The 19,782-nt window shown below is 33.0% G+C and overlaps 1 protein-coding gene across 1 annotated transcript; it reads left to right on the forward strand.

The window, feature by feature from the left end:
* The first annotated feature begins 1,067 nt into the window (after positions 1-1,067).
* LOC149169191 (alkane hydroxylase MAH1-like) lies at positions 1,068-1,718 on the forward strand. The gene has a single exon (XM_089425108.1). The coding sequence runs from the start codon at positions 1,068-1,070 to the stop codon at positions 1,716-1,718; it is 651 nt and encodes a 216-aa protein (XP_089281234.1).
* The last annotated feature ends 18,064 nt before the right edge of the window (positions 1,719-19,782 follow it).

Below are 19,782 nucleotides of genomic sequence, written 5' to 3' on the forward strand. Positions count from 1 at the left end.
AAACAATTATGCCACAACATAATCCCATTGATCTAGTAGACATGAATGAATATGAAACAATCTTCCAACCATAGACGAGCATCTTCAAAACTATTCTTAAATGGGGATTTCTCCATCCATGCCTCTAAGAGCATTAGATTAGCCTATTAGCTGTAGCAGTATTGCCACAAATAAACTAAGATGAAGAATAATTACCTTACACAACAAATCAATATAGCAAAAGTCTTGAAGCCCAAATCAGGAGATGCAGTGGGTAGGTTATTTCAGCAAGTGTTCAATCCTAAAGCCCATTTCAAACTCACTCAAGGGTGGAAATGAAAGTGTTAGAAAATTATATATTACAGAGCAATGGAACACATAAAATATTGTAGAAATATAAACACAGAAAACGCATAAAACAAGAGACACACAGATATACGTGGTTCACCCAATTTGGGCTACGTCGATGAAGAAACAGTCAGTCCTTCCTCTTATATTATCCAACAAACGGAAGAGATACAACCTACAATAGATCCGCTATAATTCCCTCTTCTCTCCGGTTCAATCTCCTCTCTCTTCTCGCTAAGAATATAAATTTACATAGGCGCAATACAATTTCCTCATATATAGTGAGGGGTTGCCTTCTAGGGGAAAAACCCTAAATTAAACATAACTTCTACCGTCAGATATCCACCTAATGAATGACCCAGATTGACTACGAAATTACAACATTTTACAAGGCAATTTTACATCTATTTTTAGCTTCGAGGGCGCTGCCCCTGATCCCCCGCCAGGGGGGTTCCCCAAAGGTCACAGCTGCCCCCACTTGGACCCCCCCTGTAGTGTATATTTTACGGGCGGTGTTGTTGCCACATTATGAATTGGGGTCCAATGTGGCGATACCTCTAAATAAAGAAGATAATTAGGCTCCACACCCAATAGAAAGGGTATGCAATCGCGGTTCGTACAATGACACATTCATAGTAGTATAAGCCAAAGTAGTAATATGTGAAGCATTCCTCACAACACTAGCTTATATTGGGTTTGTGCCCATCTTGGTGTTGGATCAAGTAGTTCACCCTCAGGAAATGGAGACCAATTTCAGCGTCTTGGCTACTCTATTTCCTCTGCTAATTCTAAGCGTTTTTCTCTGCAGATGTTTATTCATGTCAAATAGGAAGACAAATGTTCCGCTGAATTGGCCTCTAGTAGGCATGATGCCTTCGTTGTTGTGGAATCTTGGCAATTTCTACAAATGGGCAACAACAATACGTGGGAGTCTGAACTTCACGTCTGGTGTTTTCAAGGCCAAATTTGATGTTATTACATCTAGTCCTCCGAATTTAGCGTACATTCTTGAGAACAAATGCTCTAATTTTTCCAGGGCTACCTCTGACTGTGTCTATGATATATTTGGAGATGGGTTATTTGCCGATGAACATCAAAGGCGAGCCACTGATATGGTACTGAACAACAACGATTTCTGGGATTACAGAATAAATTTCACACAAAAATTGGTGCAAGAAAGGCTTGTTCCAGTTCTGGAAGAGGCCTACAAGAAGGATTTGGTTATAGATCTTCAGGGTGTATTTCATAGCTTTGTGTTTGATAGTTCAAGTTGCATGGTAATAACAATAAAGCCAAGTCTAATTAACATATCTTCTGATAGTGAAGGAGATCAGATCAACATAGCGTTTACCTGTAACAATGTAGATGATCATCATAGCGTTTACCTGTAACAGCAGATGAGGGTTCTCGAGCTCTCCACCCATAACATAAATGCCCACCATTCTGCCCATAAATAAAGGCCATGATGAGTTCCTCCCTTAATTGAAGGATGAAGGCCAAGGATGAAGGCCATGACGAGTCACTGAAGGATGAAGACCATGACGAATATCAATAAAATGCACACGAATGTCAGTGGAGAGCAGAAGCATGGCCCTAAAAATCTGTGTACAAATGTCAGACGAACATTAAAAGTGTAGATGGTTGACTGATTCAAAAGAAAGCCTATGGGCCTAATTATAAATCCTTATATGTTTTTATATGTTTAAAATAATTAATTTAATTTTATAGATCAAAATTTATTTTTATCTTTCTTTTTCTCTTGAAAGAGTTTGCCTAAGAATATTTATTACAATTTATTGCAATTCGGAATTTTCATTGGTTTATCTCAACATGAGTTAAGACATTCATTTAGATATTTAGTGTATCTCATGATACATTTTTGTTTAGCAAAATTGGTTTTTGGTTAATATATTGTTGATACGAGAAAAAAAAATCTTAATATTATATAAAATCTATTTATGGTTACTCAATTTTAAAACAAATACAAATTAACGACTGGGGCGGATGGCTTTCGCTCCCCCCAGCCGAGTTCGATCCCTGCGGAGGACCCCTCACTTCGGCGATATATATGACAGCTTTGTCGTATTTCTGTTTGGCTTCGGCCATAATGTAATCTGGCTTCGGCCGTATTCTGACTGGCTTCGGCCATATTGTAATCTGAGGGCTTCGGCCATATATATGGATTTCTCTCTGAAAAAAAAATAATAAAAATAACAATTCCATTAGCAAAAACAAATATGGACAAATACTTTATTAGATCTTAAAGATCAAATCATCCACTAAATTACACAATTTTCGACAAATGATTATCTCTTAGATCTTCAGGATCAAATCGTCCACCAAATTACATATAATCAGTTTTTGACAGAGAATTATCTCATTGACACTGTACTTTTGAAAGAGGAAACTCAATTAAATATTTCTTAATTTTAATTTTCCTTTTAACTAGATTTTATATTTTTTCAATTTAAGAAAATTATTAATTTTTAAGTTAACGTTAAAACGATAAATACATTCATGGTTAAAGTGAAAAAACATTATAGGTAATGAATTCATGGTTAAAGTGAAAACACATTATAGGTAATGAATTCATACATTGCTCTAATTTCAATGTTTTAATTATTTTTTATTAAAATAAGAATATCTCCTTGACATATTTTGGTTTCAGCGTTGTAGTAGAATCAAAGAGAGAGATCATGTGATATTTTTATTTAAATGTTCTTTGAATTAAAACAAAAACAGTCCACTATAAAAAAAAACAAATATAGTTTCACTTGAAATATTAGAAAGCCTAATTTCATTTAACTAAAAATTAAATATTCTTTGAACTTCAAAAAATCAGCTGGAAAAAAACAAATATAGTTTCACTTAAAATATTATAAAGCCTAATTTCATTCTAATTATACTGGGTTTTAATTAAAATATAAAAAAGTTTAATAGCATTGTAACAATACTTGTTTTTTTGTTTTCATGGTTGTTAATATTACATCTCAATAATAATTAAATATTTCTAAAATTAATATTAATAAAAAAGAAAAATTTTAATGTGTAAAATGTAATAATAATAATTATACAATGCTTATATTAACTAAATTATTTCAATGTCAACAATTTCTATATATTATATAAAGTAATTGAAAAATTAAATTCCTATTGTTATAGCATTTAAGTATCATTATTTTACATTTTGATTTTAGAATTCTAGCATTCAAAACATAGAAAATATTTGTTGGAATTGCATGTTTAAACTATTTTATTCCATGTATTCCACCACTAATTTTCAAGGGTTTGATACATTCATAGATTAAAAAATGAAATTTAAGAAATGAAAACACACACACACACACTTTGATTCATGTTAACTATCATCTATCAAGTCCCAAGAGAGATGCAAATTTGGGAAGTGCATTTTTTAATGTTTTGCCCTATAAAAAAGGGTTGCGCATCAATAGATTTGATCCCTCTCAGATCCATGGCTAAGATGGATCTATACTTGTTAATTATAAGTTATGTGTCATTTATGTCTAATGTAGTGAAAGTTATAATTATAATGTTTATATTGGAAAAAAAGTTGAGAATTTAGAGCTCTTTTATTATAAATATTATGTATATGATTTTGATAAAAATAAATAAATTGTGTTGTCATTATTCAATTAAAAAGTTGTGATTAAAATTATTAATTTATTTGTGTTGGTATTTGTGATTATTTGTATTAGTATATATAGGCTTTTGTGAGTATTTGTGGTTAAATTTCTTAATTTATTTGTTGGTATTTGTGATTATTTGTATTAGTATATAAAGAATTTTGTGATTAAATTTATTAATTTATTTGTGTTGATATTTGTGATTACTTGTATTATTATATAAATGGTATTCTTAGGGAAGATCATAAAAATAATAGTCAAAATAATAATAAAAATAAGAGTTGTGAATTTCTAAAATAACAAAAACAAAACTACATTTTTTATTGCATTTTGGGCGTATATCCATATAGGTCTACTCGAATGTCAAGTGTAGGCACCCATTGTATGAAAAATTAAATTATGCATCCAACAAGTACCCACTCTACATACTTTCATTAGACCCACTATGAAAAATGACAAAACATGAAAATAATGTGTTTTTTTTTGTGAAAAAGTTCTATTAACAAGAAAACCTTGGAATCACACAGAAGTTTCCAAACTTTAGACCAGGTTCTCACAATGGAGGCCAAACTAGAGTAAAAAATAGACCCTCAAGGAAATGAGAGCCAACTGAAATTTCAAATTTACAAAATTAAATAATCTACATCTAATATTCAGGCCTCATTGGCTTGTTACAAAAGAAACTAAAGCTGTTTGATCACATACCAAAACCATTACACATTTTGATGAGGGGTTCAAATTAGAACCTCTTATTAGAATGAGAGTTTGTGGTCCACTTAAGTCTACCCTAATGTGAGGGGGATTCTGAGATGGGGCTCATTCTACTCCATTCTTTGTCAAGAATGTTAAGATGCATGTGCATGTGCTCAAAAGAATGGAGGATATCTAAATGTGATTCATAGTGATCCACGATAGTTTGACCCATCAAAAATACCATTCCCCAATATATACATATACTGATTGTACCTTCCTCTCATGTGGACAGTTTCTGAGGCCCAGTGAGCCCACTCAGCTAGGAATTTTGTATTTAAGAGGGAGGATCAATGAGAAGAGGCTTCCTCCATACTAGTGAGTTCATCCTTTATATGGGTAGGGGTGAGTCCTTGATAACGAGAAGAGAAGCCTTGAATCCGATGGCTCATGTGAGTTTGCGCACAATAGACTCACTGGCAATATGAAGCAACCCTTATTTGGACTTGAGCTTTTTGTCGCGGCATGAGGAAACAAACAACCAAGAAACCATGGGTAATGTTTTCTACCCATCAATTAGAGTCAGATTAGAGTGCCTCAAAAGGATTATACCTAAACATAATAATACATAGGACTCTAATGTAGAGGTTATAGGAATCATCTAGAATAAATAATAGTACACTAACATAATTACATAGTGAACATTGTAATCGCACCTTTGACCACCAAATTTCTCCATACCACCTATCATCCCATTTCCTAAATATCTCCCTTGAAAAATGAGTAATCACAAAGATGCTATGATAAGAAAAATGTGAAACTAGCACCGTAGACCAGTATCAGAAAGTGAAACTCGAACTGATGTCTCACGTGTTAATCCATTAAGCCTCTTTGAACCACCGAGGCCTCAAATTACCATCTTTACACTAGAGGAATCACTCAATAATTAGAAAACCAACTCTGAATAGGGGATCACATGAATTTACCTCATACCCCCTCGTAGCCTACAAAGGAGGAAATCTCCAAAGGCCTAGTAGCGTCATGCTTGCACTAATAGAAGGATCATATATTCCAGAGAAACTATGATAAGAAAAAAATGAGACGAGCCTCACAAGCTAGTGTTGGTAATGAGAAACCCGAGCCAACACCAGACATGTTCTCCCACCAAACCTGTTTTCACCACCTAGGCCCTAAATTACCATCTTTACAATGGAGGAACCACCCACGAACCAAAAAATAAATCTACAAAAAGGAGCACATGAATTTACCTCATATCCCCACACAACGTGCAAAGGGAGAAATCTCGAAGGGCACAACAGAATCATTCTTCTACCAATAGAAAGACCATATAATGCCACCCAGTATTGAGGCTCCAACGTACTTCCTTTCAACTCGGAAAGTCATCCAAGGACTAAGAGAGGTGTCTCAAATAGGAAGGAGCCCAGAAACACGTCAAAAAGGCAATGCACACACAATGAAGGGGAGCTAGAATTCTTCCCCTTTCATTGAGGCTCCCAAAACCCAGCGTCAAGTAAACATGCAACGCACCAGAGAATCCATACAATAATTATTAACATCCAGGGAAAACGAATGCCACTAGATCTAATATTAAAACAAAAGAAACACCTCTTATGATAGAATTTACAACCCAAAATGAGTAAGAACGAGGAATCCATAATATTAGGGAGAAATAATGCACTAAGACTCAGGAATGAGATAGAAATAGCTACTACCCCCACCTAATCCCAAGTTTCTTGCTGAGACCTCTATAATTCAACTTAGTTACTTAAGAATTTGAAAGATGTTGAGCTAAACATAATAATCTCCATCCGTCAAGATGTGTCATATTTGGATACCTACATTTGCAACCTTCCAATCAATCCTTAAACAATTAAGTGGAATTCCCATAGGTGTCGTACACTTTAATTTCTTGGGTTTCCCACTTAGTCCTAGATGTTGTAGCATCATTTCCAACTAGTGAATTAATGGCCATAGATGCTTGAGGCGGTGGAATTTCCCCCTTTTTCATGCATGTGTCACCCAATTTGGGGTGCAAGATACACCATTTGGAGAGTCCACATCATTTTTGTTCAATTGTTTGCAATATTATTTTAGAGGGGATTCAATCAAAAGGTTCCATGAATTTCCAGGATATCTACCACTTTGTTAAATTTGCGTCGATCCTCGGAAGAGAAGGTCAGATGGAGTAGCCTGATGAGGGAGAAAGCTTGGCAAAGAAGGTCCTCCAATCTCCATCTAGTTGATATTTTTGAAATAGAGGTACCATTATGAATTTTTCTGAGCATGTTGATGATATTTTGATAGCCTCCTTACTCAATGAGTTTAGCGTATCTTAGAGATTGAGCTAATTCTAACCCTAAAACAAACCTTGTATGTCTTGCGGGATTATTTCTATTAATTCCCAAGAAACTAGAATAAAGGTTAATGGGATATTCTTTATGGTCTTTGATGGTTCCACCAAACCAAAGATACATGGGTTATCATTTGATTCTCCATCAAAATTGAATTTGAGGAAATTCTGAGGAGAGGGGACCAATGCGAGGAACTAATGGCCTAAAAGGGAGGGGGCAAGAAGGAAGAGGGAGAAGCAAGTATGGAGTAAAATTCCAACACTGAAGGATAATAGATTTAAAGAACTGAGCTTGATAGTTAACAAAGGACCATGATGATACAATAATCAATTCCTTAATGCTAGTCTGGATGACACTAAAAATAAAAGCTTAAGGCGTGGAGGAGTTCCACCTCTAAGGCCAAAATTTTCCTTGAAATTACCTTGAATTGATGATAAACCCTCTGGATTTTTGTAAGAAGTCCATCCATACATAGTAGGATCTTGTTATAAGCCACATTTATTTTAGTTAATACCTTCCATATTACTATTTTTAGCTACTAATATAGGTCACTAGTAAGGTAATACCTGAAATTTCTACTATGAGTGTTTCATGGGTTACGAATCAAAGGAGAAAATTTTGCATCCACTTTTTCATAAGGAATGAAACCTTCTTCAATGTGTGCATCAACCTTAGTGAGCTCAAATTAAACTCTAATATCAAGAGGGGTAAGGTAGTGGAAAGTGGTTGCTATAGCTACAATGTTACACCTCACACAAGTTGAGGGGAAATAGGTGTTATGAGGTGAGACCCTTCGATAGGAGGCTTTGAGACACATGGAAAAAAATAAAGCACATGAAGAAGGTCATAAAATGACATTGAGATGAAGAGTCAAAGAATTCAGAAAAGTGGGAGAGCTAAGTACAGATGGAGAGATAAAGTGAAAATATAAATAACTTTTCATAAATATAAATATAAATATAAGTATGGATCCTACTGTGATTTATTGTGATAATCAGATTTGTATCAAATTCTATGAGAATGCTGTATTTCATGATCGATCCAAGCATATCGACATGTGGTATCACCATCTACTAGATTGTGTGCAGAGGCGAATCATGTTGTTGGAGTACATTCCTATAAAGGAACAAGATGTAAATATTTTGACAAAGGCTTTGTCAAATGGAAAATTTGAGTTCCATAGAGGCAGGATAGGGGTATTAGATAATCCCTTCTTGGTGAGAGGGAGTGTTGAAAATGCAGCAAGAAAATTTAGTTTTGACTTTGCCATGGTCAAACTAGATTAAAAATTGAATTTCGATTTCAATAAAATAATTGGAGGTAGTTAACTGAGGTGGCATGGAACTTGTCACTCAGTTAACTCACTTAATTCGGGTAGGAGACACTTGAGTTCAATTTAGTATGATTGATTACTAATTTCTAGCAATCTATTTCAGTTAATTTGAGTTATTGTGATTTAAACTAGTTCTAATTGTTATAGAACTAGTGGAGGGTCGAGTAGTGGGGTGTGCACCTCAGTGATAAACCAGTTAACTCATCAAGTCGAGAATAATTGATGCACGCACATAACTTGAGTTACCAAGTTGATATTGGATTTCAAGGACAATTTACTATTAGTTGTAAATTATTTTGAAGTGTACAAGTGGTGCATGCCGTCAGAGAAGGGCCTAAAGTAATTGAGGAATTCTCAATGACCAATTTCCATAATTAATAGGGGCTAATTCCTCAATGAGCAGTGCAAGGAAATAAGAGCTTGCCATATAGGAAAATTGGTTAAGTGTTGGCCAAGGTCAGTCTGTGAAGCAATGAGATAGACTATACTAGTGCAGAGGTTGCTCAGGCTTGAGCAAGCATTGTATTTCTTCTCTATTTTATGATTAATGAAATACAAATAAGAAGGGGGTTTGAGTAGTTGATTTCTTCTAGATAAATCTCTATGTATGTCTGTTGAATCATGTCGCATGTTTATGATTTCCTTTATTGATCGTGAATTTCTTTCCGCCGATGAGTAGAGTAGATTCAAGTTTTATGTTTTAGTAAATTATTTGAGCAATTTTGAATCTACATAGAATTTATACACTCCCCTTATGCCTTTTTCCATGAAACACATATCCAACTCAACATATTTTGATATTAACAAAAACACATAAATTTATTTTTGTTTAAAGATATAAAATGGTACTAAAATTGAAATAATTTTAATTTGTTTTTGTTCTAGTATATAAAGTTATAATTTGTCAATTGAGTTTATCGTGGAAGGTTGATATAATGGTTGTTATCTCCCCCACCTATATTCAATTCCCTATGAGTGACATGATGATGAGGAATTTGTGATGGTTTTAACTCATTTGTGGTTTTTGTACTCGGAATTTATCACTGCAATGGTATACTCATGATAAACTTTTGTTTAGTAAAATTGGTTTTTGGTTAATATATCATTGATATAATTTAAAATATGACAAGAACAAAAAAATATTAATATTATATCAAACAAAATTATGGTTTCTCAATTTAAAAACAAATATCAATTAAATAATTTGTATATAACATAAAATAAAAATAACATTTACTTTAGCAAAAAAATATGGGCAAATAATTACTTAGATCTTAAGGATCAAATCATTCACTAAATTTTTTGACAAAATATTCCCTTAAATCTAGAGGATCAAATTATCCACTAAATACATAAAAGCCAGTTTTTGACACAGGAGAAACACGACAGAGAATGAAGCGTGCCACACGACAGGGAAGTTGAAGAGAATAATGATATGTTAGGTTTTATTTTATCTTTGGGGGGAGTTATCTAGTTATGAATTCTATTTTCTTAGATCCAAATATCCTTTCCTTTCATGTAACCTCTTTTCTCTTAACAAACTTCTTGACTCCTCCATGTCTCTTATCTAATTGTCAAGATCTCCCTTTAGCTTTGATTTTATACCAAGCTTTAATCTCAAAGACTATTATTTTTCATTTCAGTTAATCTGATCTTCCTAGGCCACTTTGTAAGTTTCATGGGAAGAATATATCACCTTCCCTCCTCCAACCCAAAAGCGCAATTCTTTGTAGAATGTTCAATGTTTATTTATGTTCTTTCCACCCCTCATGAAATAAGGAGAGAAATTCAGGAGGTCGGAAGGGAGGCCATGATAGAAAGAATATTTATTACTAATGCTGAAATGGAGGAGAAAGTTGGAGGTTTGGTCCTTGATAGTCAAAATATTAGGACGTGGAAAACAAGGCATATGTAAACCATAGATGTGTACTAGCAATTAAAAACCATCATGAGTAAAGTTTTGGTGGATAATTTCAAATCTCAACATGAGATCCTTCTTTGCATTGATGAGATGTAAAAATAAACCAAGAAACTCACTGAAAAGGTCTCCATATCAGCTAAGAAGTTGGAAACTAAGGAATTTTCAACCTTTAAAGAGGAAGATGCATTCCCTGATACCGTTTAGGTTGAGTACCCTTCCAAGTACATTTTTTTTGGGTTCATTTTTTGTTATATATAGTGCTTTTAGTAAGGATATATATATATATATATATATATCTATATATATATATATATATATAGAGAGAGAGAGAGAGAGAGAGAGAGAGAGAGAGAGAGAGAGAGAGAGAGAGAGAGTAATATGTTTCATAATAAAATGATATGAAAATAGATACTTCATTATCTTTCACGTCTTGTCATTAAATCCAAACAATTTATTTGGAAAAAACAAATATTGTTATGCTACTCGTCTGGTTTCCCTATTGGTAAACTAGTAGGCATACCTAATTTTGTATATATTTTAGTAGTGAAGTAATATAAATGTTACCTAATTTAAAAAAAAAAGAAAAAAGTTATGTTGTACAAGTTTCTTATAGGAAATGATAAGTTGGGAGTGGAAATATTATATTAAAAATATATAAAATATTTTAGAATACAATATATTTAGATAATTGATACGTTTTAAATTTTATTTCAAATAATTAATTATCTATACTCCTAGTCTATGCTAGAATTTATTATGTTAGTATATTAAATTCTATTTCACCATCATGCCCTTATCTAGTTCTAAACACATGTACCTACTAACCTTGGTAATCACATCAGGTGTTATAGGTATTCAAGTGGGCATGATGGTGGTTGTTGCGGGTAATCATGGTGGTGGTTGTTGTAGGTAATTTGTTGTTATCAACAATATCTTAATAGTAATAAGATTTATTATACTAGAGTTAATATCCTATTTACATATAATTAAATTATATATAATAAGTAATGAGGATTAAATTATATATTTTTCGGAATTTTGTTGTTATAGAAATAAAATTATTAGAAGTGGAATGGGTAAAATATGTAAACAAAAGATGAAAAATAATTGGAAAATTATATATAATGAATTTTATGTAAATTTATTCATTATCAACTCTTTTTTCTTGGATGATTTATCTATTAATTTTATTTTAGGATGATATTCATTGATTTGAATATATTCATTTTTGTTGTTAGAAAATGATTAAATAAATTACAATATAGAAAAAATTTGTAGTATTTAATTTTTCTTTTTCAACTATTAATTTTATTTTGGATTTGGGTTTTATTTTTAAAATTCATTAAAATAGGTCTACTAGGATAGCTCAATTAGCAATCACCATGTTATGAAGTATTATGTAAACCATAAGATTGAAGGTTTGAAGGTTCAAATTTCTAGTGGGTCAAGATATATATATATATATATATATATATATATATATATATATATATATATATATATATATATATATATATATATATATAGATATATAAGTATTATGTAAACTATAAGATTGAAGGTTTGAAGGTTCGAATTTCTAGTGGGTCAAGATATCTCTCTCTCTCTCTCTCTCTCTCTCTCTCTCTCTCTCTCTATATATATATATATATATATATATATATATATATATATATATATATATATATCTATATATATATATATATATATATATATATATATATATATATATATATATATATATATATATATATATATATATATATATATATATATATATATATATATGCTTTATACATCTATATGATTGTCGAGTATTAAGCGGACTTTGTTTGAACAAAGTAATTTATAAGGAAAGGAGAATTCCTTAGAAAATTTAAGCATCATCATATCCAAATATAGAGTACAATGTTGCACTTGGAGGGTGCTAAGCCAAAAACAGAAGGAATGTTATTAAGATAATTGATTGAAAAAAATAAATTTGTGAACGATAATAAAAATAAAATCTAAACCAACAAATAAAGAAAATATAATAAATTTATAGATTTTATAGTCATATATAAGGAATATCCCCTTAAGTTTCTTAATCTTAGACAATACAACTAATTTGAAATAGAGTCTATGACTAAATTTAAATAGGAAAGGTTCGAACATGACAAAAACATGCTTCATGACATAAGGGATAAGGGATGTAAAAGAATTATCATTCTTAGAAAAATAAATAGAGACTCTCACTTAACTTGCAAGAATGGTGTGTCTTTTGAGCTTCATAGGGGGGGCATTATGGTGAGTTTTAAAAGTTCTTAGAAAATTCCTTCAAGAAAGTCATAAGGGAACTCATATTTTTCATGGAAATATCATGGATTTGATACTCATATAGACTAGTGACTTGCAAAATAAGAGTTACACAATGAAAGAAATGAATATCACATTACAATGATGCAAGTGAATACAAAACATAGTATATAGAAAAATTCTCCATTATCTTTTATTAAATCAATTTGTTTCTCTTGAGCCTTACACATTCACAAAGAGAATTCTTACATACTTCAGTTCCCTCCTACTCACTATCATAAATGGTAAGAAAAGAAATTATATTCAGACCAATATCTACATGGTTTCATTCTTGGATCCTTCATATATGTCCAATTATTGTAGAAATTTTTCTTATAGATAAGAGGATCTATTCTTTGATCTAATGAGATCAGAGACAAAGAGGATGATAAATCACTACAGAAAATCCCTCTAGATCTATTGCAATCAATATAATTCCTTTCTATGAGAAGAGGAGTCATGGCACATACCATTTTCTTGAAGGTTGTTCTCATGTGATTTGATTGATGTAACTCTAGAGATTTAATGCTCCATCTCCTATCACTTGCTACCTACACACACGGAAAAGAAATGCCATTCTTAACCTTTTCAAGCAAGTAGGAATGTTGATTACAACTAAATCTAACCTAATATATTGAAGAAAAATTAGATATAGTATATAGAATTGAATACAACATATGATGGAGGGAGAAATCATGTAGATCCATATTAATATCAAGAGAATAGCATTACAACAACCATATTATACCTTGAGCCTTGGTTGAAGATCCTCCTTGTTCCTTTCCCCTTAAGACACCTTCCTTAGCTAGTGACTCTATTGCAACAAAATTTCCACTCTTAAATTTTAGGTCTACCTATCTTCCAATTTGACATCTTGTTGAAGGAATTTACAAGAGATTGGAGATAGGCTTGATGGCATGTGAATTAGGTGGATACCAGTCATGGATAAAATTGATGGCATGTGAACCAAGCAATTACAATTCATAGATATGTTCCATGCTCAATTATCATATTTTGTCTAAGTTGTAATGGATTTTTTCTCTATTATGATGTTTTTTCTCATGTTCTACACTCATTCCCAATTCAATACCATTTTTTTTTCAATTATGAGTTTTTCTATTTATGAAAAAAAATATTTATTTCATATGAAATTGTGACAAAATAATTACTCCCTTCTGAAATAATTATGAGAAATTACTCAATTATCTAATTTTAGCCTCATATCATCTAGTAAATTCCTTGCAAGGCCTATGGTGGCAAATATAATTATAACAAATGCCAGCTAATATATAAGTTCATAAAAGGAACGAATGGCTAAAATAGATTAAGAAATTCATGTTGAGTAGAGTGAAATATGTAAACATCTATTAGATAAAAGACCTAGAAGTACCTAAAAATAATCATCAACCAATTAGATATATAAATCGCCCCCTGAGGTAGGCATACCCATTCTCAGTAAAAGAGAGAAAAATCCATGACCACTAGAAAAATATTGTAATAGCCCAGGGTTAAAAGTTATGTAATAAATTTAATAAAGGAAAAATAAGACCAAGGTCATGGGACACTTATTCCAAGTTGAAGGTTGGGAAAAATATCCTAGTGGGGATCACTTGTTCTGCTTATGGCTAAGGAGAAATTGACCAAGGCAATGGCAAAGGCTTTGAAAAGGAAAAAAGGAATTTTTGGCAATTTATTTATGAAAATAAAGGAAATTAGGAGAAAAGGGAGGTGAAAGGTAACATGTTGCATGTGAGGAGGAATTTAAATGAAAATAGAGGAAAATTTGAGAAATTAGAGGCGCAAATGATAAAAAGGATTCAGAGCATCAGTTTGTAGCCTTTTATCAGTTGAGTTTCAAAACTAGTATTTGAGAGGAAAATAGCACGAAGAGGAGAAGGAAAGAAAGAAAGAAAAGGAAGGACAAGTAAAGCAAAGAAAGGATAAGGAAAGGGAAGGAAAGCAAGGATCAAGCAAGGAAAGGTTGGATTGGGCAGCTTCAGTGGGAATACTTGTAGGTAATTGGTTGCATGTACGATTTCCTTTTTGGTTTTTGCATGTATGGTATATGCATGTGTATATTTGGTTTATTTGTTGTCGATGGCATGGATTGTTTCAGCTTTTGACAGTGGTTTCAGCCTTGCCTTTCCATTTCCAGATAACCATGGTGTGATGGGATGCATTTTTAGTTTGAGCTTTAGATTTCTAGAAGGTTTTGGATCCAGGAGAGGTGGTCTTAATAAAATCCCAAGGGTTGTGGGTGGAGATGGTTTTCTACGGGAAGTCCTCAATAGGAGGGTGGAAACAAGAAAATTCCTCAAGGGATGGTGAAGGAAATCTGAGGCATTCAAGTTCAGTTTGGTTCTGTGATATCGAGACCGGTTTAGGTGAGATCACAGTACGGTGAGGGTGGAGGTGGTCTAACCTCTGGATTCCCTTGGTTGTTTATGGATTCTTTTATCCCATGAGATCCCACGCTCATGTTTGGAATATGGCACGGGGGTGATTGGATGAAAGAAAGATTTGGTTCAGCTCAATCTATGGTCAGGTGGTATGTGGAAGTCCTAACTTGGCTGGATTTTTCATATGGTTAATAAGAATTAAGTTTCTTTTGACTTTGATGAGTAATTATAATTTTTATTATGTGGATTCAATGGCTATTATATCATTGTTATCTATCTGGTTATAAGCTTATTTTTATGGAATACTCAAGTTATGGATCTTATCACATTTTTACTTATGAATGTCTAGTTAATAAATCCATGACCTAAATGGTGTCATGATAACTAATGTGAGGAGGAATTGATCCTTCTTTTTAAACCTCAGATAATTTTTAGATCTCTATGTTCAGATATGCATTCATGACTTGTAGGTTGCATGTTTACCATGTGTTTGACAAAATGTCAGTCCTAGTTGGGAGAGGTCAAATAAAGTGTTGGTTCAAGTTTTGGTTTAGAACCTTTGTCTCTTATGATTTCTATAAGTTCCACTGAGTTCTGGACAGAGGCCTGAGCCTTGGCCCTGAAGAAGTGGCTCAGAATTTGGAGTCTCTGGCATAGGTCTGATTAGAAAAATCCCTAATTGTTGGGAAGAAGGCTTGTAGGAGTGACTGGAGGGTTCTAGCCGCTCGAAGGCCTTAGTAAGGGAGTGATTGAGGCTCTAGGTTAGTGAAAAAGAAAGGTGACTCAGGGGCTGGACAATTGGAGGGATTGGGTTGCTCCTCGAGGTCCTGTAGCACCTGAGGGAAGTCAATAAGGTCTTAATTTATCGAATCTATTTCCTTAAGGTCATAAAGGAGGTTGAATGTTATCAAAGTAACCCCTTAGCTTGTGTTTACCATGGGTAATTGGGATAAATGGGTAGATATGAGAGGAGGAGACATTACAGGGTGTTATCAAAGTGGGTTTCTCTCTCTTTGGGGTAAAGCCTGATGTTTCAAGGTTATTGTTGTCATGAAGAGGTCATGGTATACAATTTGTATGGTCATGCATGATGTTTTTATATTGATATGATTATGATTATGCATGTATAGGATAATTTGGATTGATTTTGCAGATGAGATAAGCCTCCCCTGAACGTCATTGAGGTATGAATTTTATTTTGGTATCTATTTGGTTTATCTGACATAGTACACTTGCAGGAATAAGAGAATCAAAGATGACATGGAAAATGGTAGACTATAACTCCTGTGACTCTCCCTACATATTAGATGGGAAACAAGGAGGACAGTATTCTCCTCATATAGCAAATACATTTAGGAGTTTGAGGGCAGAGATCAGAAGTTGCAAACCAAACAATGACATGTTGGTTGAAGCTTAGGAAACACTTGCAAGGGCTTAGGAAAAGCAGGTAGAAGTCAATGCATCAATTCTTCGGAGCTTGTGAGAGTTGCAAAGATAGGGACAGTTGAGGATCAGTCAGAGTTGCAAAGAAAAGGGACAATTGAGGATCAATCAAGATTAGGAGGAGAAAACTAATGGAGCCTATGGGAACAGGTCTCGATCTAGATACAAATTGGATAGAGGAGACACGGTCAGAGGTGGCAGATCACTAGATACACCTAATAGTAAGACTGTTATGTATGGGCATTATTCAAGTTCCTCATCCAAGGGACATTATTATAGTTGTCGTCGTCATCATCCTTATAGGAGGATGTAACAACCCTGGTTAAAAAATCATATAAAAATATATAAGACCACGGTTGATGGGACACTCATTCCAAGATGAATGGTGGGAAAAGACATCCTATTTGGGTGTCACTTCAGTTTATTAAGGTTAAGTAAATTGGCAAGGTAATGACAAAAGCTTTGGAAAGGCATGAGGCATTTATTGGCATTTTATTTATTAAAATAATGGAAATTATGAGAAAAGGAAGGTGAATGGTCATAGGTTGCATGTGAGGAGGAAATTGAAGGAAAATAATGGAAAATGAAGAAAATAGAGGCATTGATAAAAATGCTCTTGAGCCCTGCAACAACTTGGGTTGAGTTATTAGTCCTCGAGCCTTGGTTGGAAAAAAGCTCTGGATCCCTTGGTGGGTTGAGTTACTAGTCCTAGAGCCTTGGTTGGAACAAGCACTCTAGAACCCTAGAAGGCTTGGATAGAGACCAATCTAGTGATGATTTTTTTATGTCCGACTGTGAGGTGGAATCACTATTTGATGGGTTGAGGTGGTTGGCTCTCTCGAAGCCATGGATGGTTTTGGATTGATGTGTTTTATGAGATCCCACATTCATGTTTGGAATATGACGTGGGGGTGAATGACTAAAGATATGTTTGGCTCAACCATTCTATGGTCAGTTGGAACATGGAAGTACCATCCTAGGTTTGGATTTTTCATCATCATTATGAGGTTATTTCTCCTTGTATTTATATGAGTATTATACTAGTTTATATGTCAATTATATGGTTGTGATTTCCCTAGTATTTATGTTGCTATTATGATGGTTATGTATATGTTTTATGAGAGTAGCTATGTATGCCTCTCATCATGTTTTTACCTGTAAATGAATGAACTATGTATCTATGACCTAATGGATGAAATGGAAGCCAATGTGTTGAGGCATCAATGCTTCTTACTGATTCTTAGATGAGTATGAGACCCCTATGCTTATATCTATCATTTACACTTGTAGATTACATATTCGTTATATGTTTGAATAAATGCCTATCATGGCTAGTAGGGGTCTAGTCAAGGTATTATTCAATTAATTTAATTTGTATTGTCATCTTGTGGTTATCTTGTTGTTATGAGAGTTTCATTCAATTTTGGGCAGTGACCTGGGCTCTCAGCCTGAAAATGTGGCTTAAATCCCGGGGATACTGGCACATCACTGTGCAATTTAGTCCCTAGACACTCACATAAGATAATGGTTCACCCCTTGGAATGGATGGGCGATGTGTTAGTGTTTCTTTCAATTCGGTTGCATATGTGTTACTTATGCTTGTAGTCCATCTTCTTATTGCATTTGCATAGTGTTGATCATTGTTTTAGTGATGTTGTCATGTGAAGGTTGATGGTGTTGTTGTGGGATGTGTCATCATGAGTGTATGGTTGTATATGAATTTATTATGCCTAAAGGTGTCTATATGTTGTTATGCATTCATTTTCATGGTTATGGTTATGCATGTATGGTAGGTTAGATATGCATTGTGAGGTCATTGTATGCAATTAGGTCATCATGATCATATTGGTATGTTATGATGCTAATGAGTGGGTTGAGATAAGGTAGGAGATGCAGACCATTAGGGTGAAGTTGCAGCATTGGACCTCGAGGCAAGAGTGACATCATCTTATAGGTTGTATGTTAGGCATGCAGGTATGTAGGTTAAGGATTGTTATATGCATTATGGTTATGCGTATGTATTTCATTCTATTGATGTTATGGTTACATACATGATAGATGCTAGTTGATTAGTGTAGTCATATGCACATGTGTCAGATAGTCATGAATGATAGTAACATGTTTTTGTATGCATTTCTATTGTTGTTTTATGTTAGATAACTTGATGATTATGTTATATGTTGTTGATGAGTATGTTATAGGTTAACTTGTTGTTAGTGTGAAAATTCCTAGAAGTTGTACCAAAAAATTTCACTTAAGTCACTAGGTGACAAACGAACCTAACAAGAAGTTGATGGTGTTATCATCTTAGATCTGAAACACAAATAGAAAATCTACAGTAAAAGAAGATATAACCCAAAACAGAAAGGAACAATTTAAAGAATCTAGTATAATGACCCAATTGGAAAGGCAATTTTAAATGAATTAATGTGTTATTGATAACACCTGCTGAAGGAGATCTATAGATTGGTTTGTAAGTCCCCCTCCGTAGGATGGGTCCTTTGATATTCTTGACGTTTTAGAAAATTAATCCTGTCTCTCAATGTGAAAAACCCAAACAAAAGTGAAGAGCTCAAAATGGGAGCTCAAGACAAATGATGATAATGTTGATGATGATAATGATCACAGTGAAGAATGAATGAAAAACCCTCCTTTATATAGAAAAGTATGGAGTTAATCTAAAAAATGGAGAATAATAAAATATTATTGACCAAATTCTGATTTAACTACTTGGAATAATTTATTATATTTATTAAAGAAGGAAAAAGTGTTTAAAATGGTTAAATACCTTTATTTAAAAATAATTAACAAATAAAATGATTTATTAATTATTTTGCGAGAAACAAGAAAGGTGTGAAGTCAAATAATTATTAAATAGTGATTTAATAATTATTCTAATAACATAAATAAGGAAATTCAAATAAATAATGATTTATTTAAATATTCCTAGGGGATTTAGTCAAATGTGACAAGGAATAATTATTAAATAATGGTTTATTAATTATTCCTAGAGAAAATTAAATAAATAATGATTTATCTAATTATTCTCATGTGTTTTTTTATTTAAATTAGAAATTAATTTAATAAATGTGGTTTACTAAATTATTTTTCGCAGTGAAATTGATTTTACTATGGTAAAATTAAATCTACATGGTGTATTTCGATCCACCTAGTTAGAAATGGATAGGTGATCATTTTTTGGTGATAACACTTCTTGTTGTTATATCATAGTTAGCTTGATGATTAGGTTATATGTTGTTGATGAGTATGATATATAATTTGTTTTTGGTATATGCTAGTAACTTAATGATTAGGGTTA

The sequence above is a fragment of the Pinus tabuliformis genome, chromosome 4_2 (genome assembly GCF_031772625.1).
Source record: "Pinus tabuliformis cultivar Carrire ecotype Pingquan chromosome 4_2, CPIR1, whole genome shotgun sequence".
Taxonomy (NCBI): Eukaryota; Viridiplantae; Streptophyta; class Pinopsida; order Pinales; family Pinaceae; genus Pinus; species Pinus tabuliformis.

Excerpts from the sequence above, each read along its gene's own strand:
- LOC149169191 (XM_089425108.1), top strand. The coding sequence starts at position 1,068 with ATGGAGACCAATTTCAGCGTCTTGGCTACTCTATTTCCTCTGCTAATT.